This window comes from Pelodiscus sinensis, chromosome 4 (genome assembly GCF_052426305.1).
Source record: "Pelodiscus sinensis isolate ZL-2025 chromosome 4, ASM5242630v1, whole genome shotgun sequence".
NCBI classification, from domain to species: domain Eukaryota; kingdom Metazoa; phylum Chordata; order Testudines; family Trionychidae; genus Pelodiscus; species Pelodiscus sinensis.
In genome coordinates, this window is record NC_143055.1 from 21,278,923 (window position 1) to 21,296,920 (window position 17,998).

The window sequence follows — 17,998 nt, forward strand, 5'->3', positions numbered from 1 at the left end:
CTAGGAAGCTCGGTGCTCCGGGCTCCGTTTGTGCCATTTGAAGTCGAGTCAAGGCTACAAGGGATGAAAGCAGCCAGAGCATACATAGAAAGAAGCGAGGTGGGAGAGAGGCACTGGGACATGCAGTCCGCATCCAGCCCCAGGAGTGTCCGGCCTTGCCTCCAGGTATGAGTCATTCTGTCAGAACGCCTCACCACCCCACACCCCAGAGCCAGGGGGGTTGCAGTGGGACCTGTCCGGGACAGAAACAGACACTTCTTGTTTCATTGATAAGCTGGGGCAGCCAGAGAGAAATCATTCTTCTCCCCCCCCCCCCCGCCCATTCCGAGTAACCAGAGCTCTGAGCCAATCACAACAACAATCCTACATTCAACTCTGCAGGAGGAGAGGAGGGAAGCTGCTAAGAAATACCCCTGCTCAGGTACAGACTGATTCCGGAGGGTGACAAAGTGTGGAAGGGGGAGAAGGAAATTACAGGGGGATGTTTCAAGAAGGGGGAGGGTCCTTGTCAATTTGCTCCCATTTATATTCCTATCCACCAATTATTCATTATTATGATTATGAGTGTTACAATACATGGGCGGGACGTGGTTGGCTGGGCTGCCCAGTCTAGCCAATGGGAGGCTCGGGATGCTGGCTTGGCCAGCCTCTTACTCATGCGTTGGAGCCTGGCATTCCCGCTCGCCGCGTTTTGATTTGCTCCCTAATTGACCTAAATAAAAAGCTTGTGAGTGACAAGGCTTCTCCGAGCCCCCAAGGCAGCGCGCACGCACACGCAGCCCGGACCCAGCACCACTGAAGTCCTAGTAAGTCACTGCCCTGCCTGGCCCGGACTAATTCCATTTGCAGTGCTGCGCTTCCAATCGGAGAATTACCCCTCGCTTGTACCTCGTGTAACTTGCCTGGCATTTTTATTTCATTATTATCGTTTTCGCGCAGAATCTGGCGCCTCCGAGGGGATCCCCCCACCTCTCCGCTCCTAGCTTGCAGGAAATGATGGCACACCGCGCTCTGAAATGAGTACCCCGGAAAAACACCCCTTTCTACCAGGAGAGCATCCATCGGGTCACGCAGAGAAAGGAGGTGACTGCTCGCACGGCGCGAGAGATCCCTTTTGGCTTGGAAACTGACCAGCGATCTAGCCAGCCAACCTTCCCAGCCCCCACTGGCCCGCCCCTGGCAGCTGGACCCAGGATGCCGGACGAAGCGCCCGAAAACACCCATTCTGCCTCTGCCAGGGTCTCGTCTTTTTTTATCGAGAATTTGCTGGGGACGGAGGGGAAAGAGAGCAGAGAGGAGCGGACGCAGGGAAGCACTGAGGATGGCCACAAAGAGACGCGGCCGCACGGCGGAATAGCCGGCAGCCATTGCGCGCAGGTCTGCTGCCAAGTCTCTCCGTTTGGGTTCAGCTCACAGAGCTATCCGCTCAGGGATAGTACAATGGAGTGGTACCGAAGAGCGCAGGCTAGTTTTATAGGATGCGCCAGTCCAGACAGTAAGTTTCCTCGCGGTTCTGTACTTGTTGTTGCGTGGGCAGGCAACTGGGATCCAATATTCGCCAGATTAAAAATAACAGCTCAGTGGCGGTCTCGAGGCGTACCTGTCTGCCTACAGAAAGAGGGGGATCCGCTTTTAGGGCAGGCTGTAGGAGACATGTACGGGTCAGACCTAGAGAAGAGGCTCAGAGGGGCTTAGTTCTAACATAATGTCATGTGAATTTGCTCACCCTAAGAACTGGATTTCCAATGGGAGTCTCCAATCTTCCCTCGGGAGCCAAAAGGGAGAATGAAATGAATGGCAAAATAGCCCTCGGAAGTAAGAGATGCAATTCCTCTCTCTTAAAAATCCCTTGTCTCGCACTGGTACTTAATGCCCGGCACGTTGTTTCTAATCAGCTCAGCCCAGAGACATTGTCAGGAAAGTTACAATTCAAACATATGTCAAAAATATCCTCCCTTCGGCCCCGACACACACACGCGCGCGAGCGCGCACACACACACAAGTCGAGTGAGAGTATTGTAGACTGATTTCTAAAAAGTCCATATTTTAAAATACAGGTTACTCTGGAGCAGAAATAATGTAGTTATTATTCTGTAAAGGGAATCCCTAAGGCCTGCAACGTGGTAATTTTTTTGTGTGTGCAAAAAATCACACGAGCAGAGATTTAAATCCTAGCGCAGAAACTAGCATCAGAGAAAAGTTTGTAGGTTGGTGTCAGCAGTTCTGCTGGAAAAGAAGTGTTACTAATCCATGCCTCTGAACTACAGAAGGGAAGGTTGCATGCTGATGTTTCCATGACTGTGACTTAAGTGAGTGATGTGCTTGTACAGCCTAAGAGCTCCCTAAAAGGTGTGTTTCTCCATACATGGGCTTTTGTTTCAAAATGACACCTGAGAGTAGACAGCCTAAAACCTTTTCTATAAGCAGATCCTTTAAAAAAAACTGCAGCTATTGGATAGTCCCCTTGAACCATTTTAGAAGGCAGCTTTACGAGTTCCGTTATTTCATTTTGTCCAATGCATTCAGTTTTGCACAGTAAGAAATAACAAATTAAGCTTCAAATGGGGGACATATTTTTTTCTACTTTCACTCATCTTAAGCCCCTTTCTGTTCTAAGGTAGAAGCCTGTTGCTGTATGTAGTCAGTGATACAACCTGGAAATAACTGTTATTTCTTTTATTGTGGATTACTGATCGCATTATTTTAACCCACTGATTTTTAGTGGTGGAGTTGAGTGCTTATTGGCCTGGACAATCCTTCTTTCTGAAGGGAAAAAACTTACCCGTGTCATGGGCTGCAAAGGATGATTCCTTGTAATGTTCCTTTGGAGAAACGGGCTGGTATTGAAACGGGAAGTAAAGATAGCACAAGAACTCAGAGAGCTGTACTGTGACAGCACATTCACACCGCTTTCGTGTTGGCTTTATTTACTGCATTGTGTCCCATCCCTCAGTGGCGATTAGAGTTCATTTGTACGTACAATTGTGTGTGTGTGGGGGGGGGGGGGCTTTTAAATATAGTCACATCATCAATTCCACTGTATGCATTAAATAATTAATACACGAATGAGGAGTCTGGAAAGCAAGTGTGTGTGTGTGTGTGTGTGTGTGTGTGTGTGTGTGTGTGTGTGTGTGTGTGTGTGTGTGTGGAGTCTGGAAAGCAAGTGTGTGTGTGTGTGTGTGTCTACGGAAGAAACAACCCGTGTTCCTCTCTCTCTCCATCAGCCAGTGACCGCGACTCTCCCGAGATCTCGGAGGAGGCATCCGCGGGCAGGTCCGGGGGCTGCAGGAAAGAGGCAGACGAGCTGGGCTCGGCCGAGAGGAGAGAGGCGTTCGCTTGCGGCAGCACCAGCCGGGAGGAGGAGGACAAAGGCGAGGAGCCGGACTCCGCCGAGCAGAGGGCCGCGGGCCGCAAGAAGAAAACCCGCACGGTCTTCAGCCGGAGCCAGGTCTTCCAGCTGGAGTCCACCTTCGACATGAAGCGCTACTTGAGCAGCTCCGAGAGGGCCGGCCTAGCGGCCTCCTTACACCTCACCGAGACGCAGGTGAAGATCTGGTTCCAGAACCGCCGGAATAAGTGGAAAAGACAACTGGCTGCGGATTTGGAGGCGGCCAACCTCTCCCACTCTGCTCAAAGGATAGTAAGGGTGCCCATTTTGTACCACGAAAACTCGCCTGCAAGTGCTTTAGGCTTCACCCTGCCTCACGTCTCTCCTCCCCTGGTGGGGTTTTCTAACGCTGTCAGCTACCCCTTGGCCACCTTCCCCGCCGCTTCGGTCCCCTTTCTAAGATCGCAAATGACAGGACTCGTCTGAGAATCCATCTTTGCAAGGACCTTTCCCCTTCTCTCCCATCTTCCCCCCGCCTCCCATCAGCCCTGTTCTCCTCCCCTCCCTCCAGATTTCTTATGTTGGCTTATACCTTTCTTGATTTTATGCTTTTGGATTTTAAAACGTGCAATAAACATACTTTGGGGGAAACTGTAAAAAACAAAACAAGAGGAGGAAAACCATCAACTCACTGCCTGTCACCAGGATGGCCATGCCTGTCACGTGCCCAAAGAAAATACTGTCGCGTGGAAGAGTCTTTCCACACCCCTTTACTTACAAATTATCCTTTTAACCCCCTTAGATTTCGACTATGGAAACAACACTCTTATGAATCGATTTGTTAAACAGACTTCCGTTGTCCTTAATCTAAATGCTCGTCGGAGCGAATCTAACATGTAGTCTTTGCTGAGCATGAGAAGAATGTAAAGAACGCTACAAACTCTGTGCTGACAGTGACATAATGTAATATTTGGGGGGATCCCCTCCTTTTGGGGTAAATCCTACAGTCCCTTCCTGGGATGGGAGACGAGAGAACGATAAGAACAGGCTTCACAACTTATCCCCGAATCTTCCTTAGTCTTTCGACATTTCATAAAACTACCAGGTTAAAGAGACAGGTGGTGGGATGGGAGAACTTTGGTCACAGTAGGTTGTAAGGACATAGGCCGTCAGTTAGGCACACCTATACTAGCAGGTCTACGAGGCTGAATTTGGACTTCTTTGGTCACTGGGCTGTATTGTTTCATTCTTTAAAGCACATTTTTTTATTTTAATCTGGCTATTCCCAAATAATGCAGGACACATTTACCGGACGCCCTTTCCCTAGCCCCCCAAATTTCTCCACAATCGTGATACTTCCTGTTTAATAAGTAAAGATCATTTTATTTCCCGTATTTTAATTATTTCAATGGTTAAAAATGTCGGAAGCATGTGATAAAATACCTGCTATTTCTAAAAATGAATGGATTTTAATTTTAAACAATTATATAGAAAAAAAATCTACACTTCATTCTGACCAGAAGTAGTTTCTCCCCAGCTCTTCAGAGCTACCGGTTAATAACCATGGAAAAAATACCCGTTTAACATCTGATGATGACCAAAAGTGTCTAATTACCACTTGTTTTGGTCTGCTGACTAACCTAAAGAAAACACAGCGCGGCTTTACTCTTTCATATGGCAAGCTGAGAATTCTCGCTAGTTTTATGTAATTGATGAATGATTGGCACTGGCAATTAAAATAAATCAGACGGCTACAGCCTGGGAAATTGTAGCTTTAGTTACACAAGCTAATCTGTAATGTGATGTTATATCAAGTATTATGCATGCCTAAACTACTTCCCCCCTTGAAGAGTTGTTTTATTTTTCTCTATCTCTATTCACTACTAAAATTAGTACTGGGTCCATTATTATAACTCAGGGCTGGGGTTCTGGGATTCCTGATGTTCTGAATTTATGAGAGGATGGAAAGGAAAGGCTTTGTAAAATTCAGATTTGGGGAAAGGTCAAGCTTTCATCCTGTATATTATGGTATAATCAAATGTAATTTAATCTACCAGCTCGGAGCACTATATGGCTGTTTAGAGGGGCACAGATTCTGGTGTGTTTGGAGCATACATGTGTGGCCTTTTCATCTGTAAAGAAAGCGAGTGTTCACTCTTATTTATGATCTTAAATTATATGTTCGACAAGCTAGCCTTATTTCTTGTTATGAAATCAAATAGAAGTTACAATGGAGAGAAATCTGTGATACAAAACCAAGAATAATGCCTTGTTCTGGCTATAACTTTTCGATATTTTGCTCTCTCTAGCCAAAAATATAACCCTCGAAGCCTTTTTCCCCAAATGAATTGAGAACACTAGCAGCATCAAGATTAATTCACACACCGGAGACGATCCGGTTTATGAGACAAGGCTAACTTTTCATATTATTTTCCATAAGGATTTAGCTCAATATTTATGGAAGTCTTTATATTAGTACTTGTGAACGCCCTTTACTAGCTCGAAGCGATCCTCACCAGTTTTTATTTGCATGGCAGTACGGAAATCCCTCAACAATTCTAAAATATTGTTCTCGATTACAGAGGAGTGTAACGGGGGATTTGAGGAGAGGAGGTTTTGGAATGCAGACGATAATAATAATAAACAACCCCCAAAACTCAACTGTGAGGAACTCAAATCGGAATTGACAATGGCTCTTTGGTGTGGAAAAGACATTTTAGTTCGCGGGAGAGGATATTTATTGCCTATGCAACATCTATTATTATTTCGCAGCGTTTGCTTTGATTACATTCGAGACACAGGTTTAGGTGGAAGAAGACAGATTATTTCTCTGGCCATGTTCAACTTCACAAATCGCTCAGTGTTTCCGACTGGAGTAAATTATGATTCACAATAATCATATCAAAGTAGATTGTAAGCCATCGTGCTACTTAACCACCTGCCACTGTCCACATGCCTTTTGTTTTGAGTAATTTATGAGATGATTACTATACTTCTGGTTCGACTCAATATTCTGTTCTTGAGGCAGGCCTAAAAGGATCGATAGGATTTTTTTTTAAATGTGGTTTTGACATTAGTTTGTTTTTTAAAAGACGTGCTGTTATATCAATAAACAGATTTTTTCATACACTGTATTTGCAGCTATGATCGTAGTAAAATATTAAAAGGTACAAGACGTGAATTCATGTCAGGAAAAAGTTCTTCCTTATGCTTTATTTTACATGTCAGTGCTTTGCATTACATTATTAAGAGTTCTTATTTGCAAGAAATAACACGCGCACCCCTCTAGTTTATTTACAGTGGGAGATGTGTTACTGTGCAAGCTGACAAGAATCTACAGGGTTCAGAGAGAGGCCTACAATAAAACATTTGCAAACATTGGGGGGATATTATTATTCTTCATTTCCTTCGTTTTAAATGCAAATCGATGTTGCAAAACTTTTACCCCAGGAAAACGCCATGGATGTTCATAGTCTATATTTAAGTAAACATTAAGCGGTAAGGCTAACACGTTGTAGTTCTTCTGCACATAGACGGATACCCTAATGACTTTGTTGACATATATTTATTTTATATCATGACATATAGTGATATACGTTGCTACTTGTAGCTCAAAGCAACCTCAGAACAGCCTTAAAATAAATCTTGTTGTACTACAGCTGCAACATTCTTATGCAATACTCCCTGGCTGCTGGCATGTATTTCATGAATAATGCTACAACCGCTTGGCTAGATGGCACTCAAGAGGCAAAGCTGAACGCGGATAAAACTTTTGGATGTGAATCGGTACAAAAAGTAGCAAAACGCTTCTGAGCTTCCCTTCGTAAACTAAATCCTTGATATAACTGCAATCGAGATGATCATTAATTACACTTGAGCTGAAACTGATCAATAGCCTGAAAAGCATCTTGTTAAGCGATTAGTCCTGCAGATGCGATTGCTCAGTCTTAAAATCTCTTACAGCTTTTTAATATGCCTGGGTATAAAACATTCATGCTAATCGATACTTGATAAATCTCATGTGTGCGTTGGCTCTGCTGTCGAACAATATATTTCGATTGATTTTTTTCTTTTATAATGCATTATCTTTGAATAGATTGTCTCTTTTCCCTCTGTAAACATGCAGGCCATTGGGGCTAGACAGCCTCCAGCTCGACATCGATTCGAGAAAGGCATTTCAAAACTACCTGGAATATGAAACGCGAGCCACTTGAAATTAGATACGGAAACATTTCTCTGGCCTTCCGATTCAAAATCATTTTAACACTGTGTTCAGGGTGGACATATACATACTTTTCTTCCCTCCAGATTACAGTTCTGGGCTCCTCCTTCCTCTCCCTGGCCTTCATTGAGAATGCATTTTAATTTCTGTGTGAAGAAAATCTTCTGCGATTATGATACTCCTCCAGTGGATCTGCAGTGTTAAGGGGTTTTTTCCTTGCCAAATTGGTTGGAATGGGGAAGAGGGAGAGATGAGGTCTCCTACCAAAAGCTAATTGATTTATTAGGGAACCCCCTTGGTAGAGTTAAACTCATTCGTCTTCTGTATAAAAAGGATCTCAAGAAGGAGAATTAGTCGATGGGTTAGAACTCCCAGCACACAGGGAAAAAATGTTTAGAATGGGGGCTGAGATTTTTTTTAACAAGAAGTCACGGATTCTCCATTTCTTTAGTCTCCCAAATGCCTACTAACTCGAACAATACGATTAAACTTGGCACCTCTCTAATAGTTTTGAAAACATCCCATTTATGTATTTAGTAACAATTGCGCTTTGGTCGTTGCATTCCCATATTTAGGGGTCCACGAAGAATTCTAAACTTTTCTCCTTTGTTTTAGTCCTTTTTCCTTTCCCTCTCTCCATGAAAGGGGACGTCATGGTTGTCTTCGCTTTTCCCAGAATATGTGTGATGTAGCGCGTTTGCTAGAAAAGGAAAATGTTGGCATTGGGGAGAAAGAATAGACGATGCTGTGTCAGATGGAGAAAAGAGTCTGTTTGTAATCTCTACAGTATTGTTCTTGTTGTATAAAGATTTGTGGATTTTGGAAGCAAGACGAAGAAGAGAATCAGGCAAATATCCACTTGTTGTAGCCAAAATTCTAATATACGATTCGAGAGAGCTCTTTTTATCTACTAAAGTCACGCCGATCACACTCATAAATGTTTCAAACAAAAACCCTTGTAATTTACTTTGAAGTTTTCGACCCAATCTCACTACATGGCTGCATTTTGGGAATCTCATTTGAAGATATGAACAGAATTGCATGTTTCTGGAATATGCATTAGTTTTTATTGACTTCTCATATTCGAATATCAGTGAACGTTTCTTTTCTTGGCCTAATAATTAATCCCAAGGAGAAAAAAATGAAGACAGTTACTTCAGAAAGGTTATCTAGTTTCTAATGAAATTTGATTATGGCTAGTTCTTAGATTTTGTATAGGAGATTGTGGCTGTGCCACGCAAATAATTAAATATAATCCACGTGGAAGTAATTTTTGTAACGTGTTCGCAAGAAACTCCAGGTTTTGGATGAAGTTATTAGCTACTGAAAATAATTATAAAATAGGAATTTGAGAAAATGTATTTTATTGTGAAGAAAGTACTCCCGTTCCCCTCTTCAGATTGAATCCATTGAAGACATAGTCGGAGGTACAGACCTAAAAGAGATACTTTTGACAATACAAAATAAAACATAGCCTTAGCAACAAACAAACAAAACCGCCCAACAACGCTCAATATATAAGTAGTTGCTTTTAATCGAAAAGATTGTACATACCCTGGGGAGGAACAGTAATCTCCCGGGTAATAGATATTGAATTGCCGAGATGAATAGATTCATTTTTTGATTGAAAACAATAATGATTTAATTGGGAGTAATTCATCCCCGTTTGAACAGGCGAAGCTGTATGAGTAAAAAGCTTCAGGGCTGACTCAGCAACAGAAATTACAACTTCTGAAAACTGATCCTTCAAGTTATTTTTGTGCCCTGCTTACTGCAAATGTGAGTTTAATCTAAATAACCGCGGTATAAGTTTTAACCAACAATTCTACACAGGAAAAATGCTGCGTGCTAGATTTTCACATTATTTGTCCGGAATGGAGCTTTTTTGATTATGGCAAGAGAAACCACAGCTCCACCTGATCCCCCAAGCCCTAGACACGAATGTATGAGAAAATGTGTCCAAAAAAAGTCAAGTGACCTTTCGAAACTCAGCTTTAGAAAGTTAACTTTATCCCATCGGCTTTTTGCTCTCTCGCAAATCTCTCTCACACACGCATATAAATTGCATACGAACTACCTATGACTTGTAGAACATGGAGCTAGAATAGTCTGTCTTTTCATAACGACTTATTTGGGCAGCCATTTCCTTCAGTCTTTACTCAGTCAAAACTTGAAGTGAAAGTGAGATTCTGGTTTAAGGGCCGCAGGAGTTGTGCCTTGGTATGGATTTAGGGTCTGGATTCAAAAAAGGAGTCTACCCCTTAAATTCTGAGGACGTATATTTTTCACTTGACTGACTCCATGGGCAGCCAGGGCGGTCAGACACTATGTTCATCTTGTCAATGGGATAAAATAATTTCAATACAGCAGCTAGTTTGGGATGTGCGGGAGAAGGAGGAATGTAAACATTCGCTGAAACGGTGCTTTCATATCATTACCTAGCTCTTGTTCCCCATTGATAGCTCACAGCGGTAGCAGAACCTTCACTGATAATTCAGGGCATGATCATCCTCTCATTAAAATCAATAATGAAGTGACCATTGATTTAAAAGAGAGCAGGATCCGGGTCCTCATTATAAGATGTGTATAAGGTCTAAACTCCTGCTGTTTAGATACAATATTTGTAAAATAAAACAAAAATACACCAGCTCTGTTTGTCTTCCATTTTAGCTTGAAGTCTATGAACGGCCTGTAGGCCATAATATCATTATAGTTATGCTTCCTTTGCTTACCTGCACGAAGTTTTAACTATGCCATGAGTGAAAAATAGGTGAAACTAGCTAACATTTGTTTACACTTCCTGAAATTCACCCTAATTTTTTTCTTTCTGGTCTCTCAAATTGTTTTCTTTCTTTAAAAAGATATTGAAATAATACTCAGAAGCTCAATTTCCCCCCTGGAGTAAGCTTGACATGTTTTCTAGGGCAAGCAGATCTAGCTGACTATAATGTCATTAGAAAATTATTCTTCGGCAGAGAATGTGACTGATAATGAACAGAAGGACAAAAACCAAGTTAAATGTTAAGCAAAGTGCGCAGAGTTCTCGTCGGGGGGCGGGGGAGAGAGCTGTTTTCTTCACTCATACTGAAATTCACTGATTATCTCTCCCTTTCTTCTTAACATTTCTTGCCACTAATAAATGCATTATCTTCTTTCTACTTTCCCCACCCCACCACCATCCATGTCTCATTTGAAGATGCTCTTTTCCTGAGTGGCTCAGCTTCCGCTCTTCCTATTAGAGCCATCAAACTACACAGGAAATGTGGAATCAGATGCAAGGCGAATAAGGCCGGTTAAAAGAAGATTGGCACTTTGCGACTGAAGGAAAATGTTCAGTGCTCTGGTAGAGTGAAGCATTAAAATACTGACTCCATTTGTAAAGCGACTTTAACTTTCTCGCCAATGTCTTAAGGCTGCTTTTTCAAAGAACTATCGCAGCCTTAAAAGATGAAGGAAGTTTTAAGATGCTTTTAATTTAGCTTCTAGAATCTATGGCATCTAAATATCCAGGTGTACTTAGGAGCCGATTAGCAGTTCTATTACCAGCCCTTATTCAGGGGGTTCGAATTTTGCCTGTTCATCTTTTCGTGGTCGAAACACCCATCATCAGAGCAGAAGCACCTCTTTAAAAACTCACCTAATTTTGGAGAAGTGAACCCCCACCCCCAAAAAATCCTCTCTGACTTTCCGCCTCGGCGGGACAAATTATTTTTAGCAATGTAGGCAGCTTTTAAAAGCTGCCATGTTGAAGGGCCCTCTTGTAGAAATACCCTTAAGGAATAATAAATCGCCCCCGTCACAAGACACCCACCCTCGAATCCTTCACCAGCACACAAATCCTGCCCCAGGCACACAAAACATCCCCCTACAACACGTCCCTCCATAACCTTTCACAACCTCCCGCATCCTCCACAACACTCTACCCATGCTCCCATCCTTCACTGTCTCCTCTGCCTTTTCTGAACCCCATTCCTGGCTGTTGTTGCTACTTCTGCTTCCTCTTTGTTTTATTGGAACACATAGGAGCCCTACTCACGAGCCAGGATATAGGTACTGTACCAAAAGAACCCAAACCCCTTACAATTTACAATTAAAGACGAAAGACCACAAATATACAGTTAAACGGGGGTAGGAAAGGGTATAAGGCAACAATGGAATGCTATTGGTCAGGATGATAAGCATCTGACCAATAGCTGCTTATCACACCAGCAGTCTAAACATCACGGACAAGGAGAGTTTTAAGGTGTGTGTGTGGAGGGGGTTCAAGGAGGATAACATTAATTTTGTGGTAACACCCAATCTGTTCACAGGGAGCTCCTCCCAAGCCTCGGGGCAAATATGAAGAGAATGGTTTACAATTTTAACAAATGGACAATTATGGGCATTCTGGGTCCATTGGCTGCAGGAGCCGATATCTCAGTAGCAAATGAGGGATGATAAAACACCAAATAGATCTTGAAAATTAATATCAGTAGCTTATGTCTGATGTGATGCAGTGTTTCCCAATTTTATTTGGCCATGGAATCCTTTTAAACTAGAAAGAATTTTGTGGAACCCCTAATAACATCCTAATATATGGACATCAGCGCTGAGTAGTGACATCATCATCCCCAATCTCTGGCTAAGCTGCCATTACACAGGGACACTTTTATTGTGGCAAACACAAATTAAAACTGTTTTCAATAACATTCATAAATGCTTAAATATTAATTATTTTTAAATCATAAAATGTTATTGTAATGGAATTTTCTCGCAGAACCCTTATTTTCACTTTGAAGAACTCCACGGTTCCATGGAACACCATTTGGGAAACACTGTAATAGAGAAGGAGCTAGTGGTAGAGGCATGCAAAGGGGGGAGGGTAGGACAAGATCACATTGCCCAGGGTGGAGGAGGATGAGATATGAAATAATGAGAACCTGGATAGGTGTTTTAGCTGTGTATGGGGTGCAGAGCCGACTTATCCATTAGCCACAGTAGGCACAGTGCCTAGGGCCCACGATACTTTTAGGGGCCCATGAAAATGTTTTAATTTCTTTTAAAATCAGAAGGAAAAAAATGAACTTTTAGGGTTGAAGAAAATATTTTTAATTTTTTCCCCCATCAGAAAAAACCAAAACTTTTAGAGCCTATTCTATTAAAATCTATTAAATTTTGCCTAAAACAGAAAAAATAAAATGTTGAAGTATTTAAAGTTATATCAAAAATATTTTTTAACATGTATATTATTATGGTGGGAGGGGCCCACAAAGACAAAAGTGCATATGGCCCCTGAAAGTCATAATGTGGCCCTGGTGGGATGGATAGGAAAGGTCCTGTTTTAGGGTACGTCTAGACTACTGCGTTTTGTCGACGGAAGTTTTGTCGACAAATACTGTCGACAAAACTTCCGTCGACAATTTGCGTCCAAACACATGGAGTTCTGTCGACAAAGCAAGCCGCTTTGTCGACAGAACTCCGTAGTCTGGACGCAGTGTTACAGGCAATAACACCTTCTGTCGACAGAGTTCTGTCGACAGAAAGTGTTATGCCTTGTAAAATGAGGTATACCAGCGTCGACAAAACCGCGGAGTTCTGTCGACGTTATGTCGACAGAACTCCGCGGTAGTGTAGATGCTGGTATTGTTTTGTCGACAAAAGTCCACTTTTGTCAACAAAACTAGGTAGTCTAGACACACCCTTGTTGGAGATGTCAGGCAGAACAAAATCTGAGAGATTTAGATATAGCCTGAGTGTGAGGAACTAAACACAAGACCTAATCCAAAATATTCTCCACTTCCATTGAAAGTAGGGCTTCATCTGCAGCGAAGCAGATTTAGGCTAGATGTTAGGGAGAAAAAAAGCCTTTCTAATGCTAAGTTACCATAACCTGAACATTCCATTGCCCTTGAAAGAGACAGTTAAGATATTTCCCTGTTTCAGGTAGATTTAACCCATCCATGCATATTTCCAATCCTCAGCTGCTAGAAATGGCTGATCACAACATGGAGGGTATTTCACAGCAATAAGTAAAAGAGTCTCAGCGCAGCCTCTTGAAGGTCTCCACCTTCACACCCATTGCACAATCTCTCTCGTCTTCCTTCCCCATTACTTTCCTTCTTGAGCTTTTCCCCTCCCTTCCCTGATCCTGGTTCCTCTTTGTCCCTCCTTCAGAGCCCCCTTGCCTGTTTCCTCTTTGATCCTCCCCTTTCCCGCTGTCTCTCTCCCGACTCCCTTGTTTTTCTTCTCCATAGCTCCTCCTCCCGCCTCCTCGTCCCTCACCCGCCTCTCCATCCCCACCAGTCTCCTGTCCCCCTCCTTTCTTTTCCCTTCAGTCCTAGCTCTCTCCAGTCATCCCCTCGCTGTTCTCTCCTTTCTTTCTCCCCATTTCTCTCCTCCTTTCTTCCCTGTTTCTAGCCCCATATTTCTCTCCCCTGGACCCCAGTCCCCCTCCTTCGCTACTCCCCTCCCCTCTCCCGTTGCTGGCCCCTCCCTCCGTCCCTCGGCAGCCAATCCGTACAGCTTGCTTCTGGTAGCCGCCGGGCCCGCGCTTCAGCGCCGCCGCGACTCCTGCCCGGCCAGCGGGATGGTGCAGCGCGGCGGCGGCGACTGGGAGTCGGAGGCGCAGCGAGAGGCAGGAGCCGGGCCTGGGCAGCCGCGGGTCCCGCTCGGTCCCTCATGGCAGGGCTGCCACTGGGCTGCGAGAGGAGCCGGAGGCTGAGCCAGGGCGGGGAGTTGCCCCCCGCCTGCCTGACCTTCACCATTGACAGCATCCTGAGACGCAACTCTGGCGGCGGCGCGGACTTGGCCCGGAGCCCCAGGCTGCGGCGGGACGCGGGCAGAGCCCGCTGCTCCCGGCTGGATCCGGAGGAGCAGGAGCAGGGAGAGGGGCCTTCGGAACAGGAGTCCAGTAAACGCGGCAGCAACCCGGGTATAGCGTCTGGAGCCTCTGTCGGACATGCGGGGCTAGGCACTGCTCGCGTACGCAGCACCTAGCCAATATCCTGCGCGCACACGCTGCATGGCCCCACCTACTGCGCGCACACACCCTGCATGGCCCACCTACTGCGCGCACACACCCTGCATGCCCCCAGACTACTCACACACCCTGCATGCCCCACCTGCTGCGCGCACACTCTGCATGCCTAAACTTCTGCGTGCACACCCTGCATGCCCCGCTTACTGGGCGTACACCCCCTGTGTGCCCCACCTACTGCGCGCACACCCCCTGCGTGCCCAAACTATTGGACGCACACAAATCCTGCGTACCCCACCTACTGTGTACACACATCCAGTGTACACCACCTACTGTGCATACACATCCTGCGTGCCCCACCTACTGCACACGCACACCCTGCATGCCCCCACCTACTGCACACGCACACCCTACATGCCCCCACCTACTGCGCACTCACACACTGCATGCCCCCACCTACTGCACACTCATACTGCATGTCCCCACCTATTGTGCACTCACACACTTCATGCCTCACCTGCTGTGTGCACACTGCATACATACCCCACCTACTCACATATATGCTGCATTTACCCCACCTTGTGCGTGCACATACACATTGCATGCCCCCACCTACTGCACGCTCACAGAGTTCATCTACCCCACCTACTGTGCACGAACCTACATACCCTTACTTATACACCCTCATTTGCTACATCCCTGAACACATTGCATCCCATCTACTGCACATACCTGTGCACTGAATACCATATCTACACCTACCTACTGCATCTTCATGCCACTCCTACACAAACTGCACACACACCATCCCTACACAACCTTGCTACACACCATTCCTCTCTACATTGACATACTGTATATACCCATCCCTACAGTGCGCTCCTCCCTCCCCCACCCCGCATCAGTACAGCCAGGGGCTCGGATGTTATGGGGATGTGGGGCTGGATAGATACCCCACTCTCTCTGCACACGCGGCTCTCCTGGTACACTTTGGCACGCCGATGAAGGTGGGATAGATAACTATTCCTCCAGCGGAGCCCCAGAGCCTTCCAGGCTGCTTATTCCGGTACCCTGCCCCACTCCCTTCGCCTTATGTCCCAGCCCGAAACCCGGGGGCACCTCATTTCTGTCCCGGCTCCCCCTTCCTTGGGGTGCCTCCGGATCTGTCCTTGGGAGCCCTTCGCCCTTCCAGAGGTGCCCTCCGCTGGAGGCCACCCCGGACAACTGCCCTGCGTAGTTCCTGGCAGCTCTTGGGACACGTCGCGGGGCCCATCTGGCTCCCAGCCAGACGCAGGGGTGGGGATGCGGGGCGGGTTGTGGCTGGGCGGGGAGGGCTGATGTTGTGCTTTGCTACCCACCCCCGCAGGAAAAGAGACCTGCCGGATGGCAGCGGACGGGGCTGCAGGCCGGGGCCGCAGGCCGGGCGGTGCCACAGGAGGAGGAGCGGGCTCGGCCCAGCCTGGGGGACTGCTCCGCAGCCCGGACTCCTCGCCCCGGGAAGGAGGAGCCGCCGGCGCCCACGGGAGCTCGCTCCTGGCGGGGGGCTGCAGGAAGAAGACCCGCACCATCTTCTCCAAGAGCCAGGTCTTCCAGCTGGAGTCTGCCTTCGACCGGAAGCGCTACCTGAGCAGCGCCGAGCGAGCCTGCCTGGCCAGCGCCCTGCAGCTCTCCGAGACCCAGGTGAAGATCTGGTTCCAGAACCGTCGGAATAAACTCAAGAGACAAATGTCTGCGGAGCTGGAGGGCCCCGCTCCGGGCCAGGCAGAGCCGCCCGGGGAACTCCTGCCCCAGGGGGCGGCAGCTGCGGCTTCGCTCGCCTTCCCCGCCCTGTACAAAGACAGCACGTTCCTCAGTCGTTTGCTGCCGCTGTCCTTCCCCCTGCTCTATCCGGGAAGCGCCTTCCCTTACCTCTGTTTCCCCAGTCCGGGCAAATACTTCAGCCTGGTGGATGGGGATGGATAGCCCCTATCCTGCTACCCCCTTCCCCCCGCTTGTACAGCCTGGTTCCAGTTACTGGCCGAGGAAGTCTGCACCTTCTGCCAATGTTATTTTTACGCGCAGCATGTTAATGGGATCCCTTCTCCCCGCTCCCTGGTTTGACTTCCTGCACTTCAGAGCATATTTGTTCCAACTCGTAACTTATTAAAAAGACGCCTATGCAAAACTGCTGCTTTTTAAAAACAGGGAGCCATTTAACTTAGAGCTCTGCACTTTCCCAGCCTAAGTCTTTCTCACACACTGTAACTGCGAAGGGGATGGACAACCCCGGGGCTCTATGAACACTTAATAAAAGAGACGAGCTGTCGTTTGATTAGTTCAAGTGTTATCTAAAGTATTTCAATACATTTAAATACATCAAAGCAACCATTAGCTGTGCTTGATCAGAAGGTGGCTTTCTCTTCCAAATGAAAGGATAATTTGTCTCTCAAATATTGCTAAAGCCTGAAAGGGTGTTTTTACAAAGGTCTTCTTTTTACAATTCTCAGTTTTCTTGTTAGTAGAGATACCGTTGTTGAGAACCAAAGAAAATGGGGCATGAATGCTGGAGACGACTCATGTATTATATATGTATGTCACAGTAGCAAATGCTATTCATATCACATTGAATCTGTCGTGTATGAGGGCTGTGAGTACAATAATCATTATTACAGTTCTAAAGTACTAGCTAGGGCTAGTTACATTCCTGCACGTCTCAGAACTCTACCACTCTCTAAATGCTCTAAAACTCGGTATTTTCCCGATACTCTCAATTTGTTGACATTTCGACTAAAATCTGTTGGGGGGGGGGGGTTAAATGATGTAACTTTTCAGTATCTTCAAGAAAAATCAAATTATCTGTCACACGTTTGTACTAAGAAATGTGGGACATTTTTATCTGCCAATAATGAAACAATATTTTTATAGATTTCTAAACAGAATGACCGTATATTGTTTTAAAGCCTTCTACTATATAAAAGGGTGAAAATAAATCTTTTATATCAGAAATGTAAAATGCATGTCTTTTGAATATAGTTAATGTTGAGAGTGTAAAAACATTTCTTAACGCATGTCTGGTGGATTTTTTTAAAATAAAGATTTGGGGAAATATACTTGTGGCATTATTAACACTGATTTTTTCATCTGCACTAAATGCCATAAGTGATTCAGGATTTTGTCCTTGGCAAAGACTGTATGATTTGATAATTTTGAGCTTTTTATAAAGCTAATGGGGAAATTAGAAGGCAACTCTTACTGGATGCATATTTTAGTTATGAATGTCAGCCAGACAAATATCTTAAATATGTGCTCAAACTATGGCAAAGAGCACTGAAAGGAAACTGTTTAAAAACCGGAAAGAGTTTTCCAGACCTGTTGAAATCAACATTCAAAGATAAGAGAGAAACAGGTGAAATAGACAAGTACGCTATGAAGATGCGGCTGTTGATAAATGAACTGCCCGAGAAAACACTTTTTAGGAAAGCGCTGGTCTTTTCCTTTTCTACCTCTTGACCTC

At 45.3% G+C, this 17,998-nt stretch overlaps 2 protein-coding genes across 2 annotated transcripts; both read left to right on the forward strand.

The window, feature by feature from the left end:
- The first annotated feature begins 703 nt into the window (after nt 1-703).
- On the forward strand, nt 704-8,583 carry HMX1 (H6 family homeobox 1). The gene is made up of 2 exons (XM_014576115.4): nt 704-1,495; nt 3,225-8,583. Exons 1-2 carry the CDS (start codon nt 1,195-1,197, stop codon nt 3,812-3,814), a joined length of 891 nt encoding a protein of 296 aa, XP_014431601.3. The 5' UTR covers nt 704-1,194; the 3' UTR covers nt 3,815-8,583.
- A 5,188-nt stretch (nt 8,584-13,771) lies between these two features.
- Nucleotides 13,772-17,594, forward strand: LOC142829684 (uncharacterized). Its single transcript, XM_075930817.2, has 2 exons — nt 13,772-14,460; nt 15,872-17,594. The coding sequence occupies exons 1-2, from the start codon at nt 14,208-14,210 to the stop codon at nt 16,465-16,467; spliced, it is 849 nt and encodes a 282-aa protein (XP_075786932.1). The 5' UTR covers nt 13,772-14,207; the 3' UTR covers nt 16,468-17,594.
- Nucleotides 17,595-17,998: the final 404 nt, after the last annotated feature.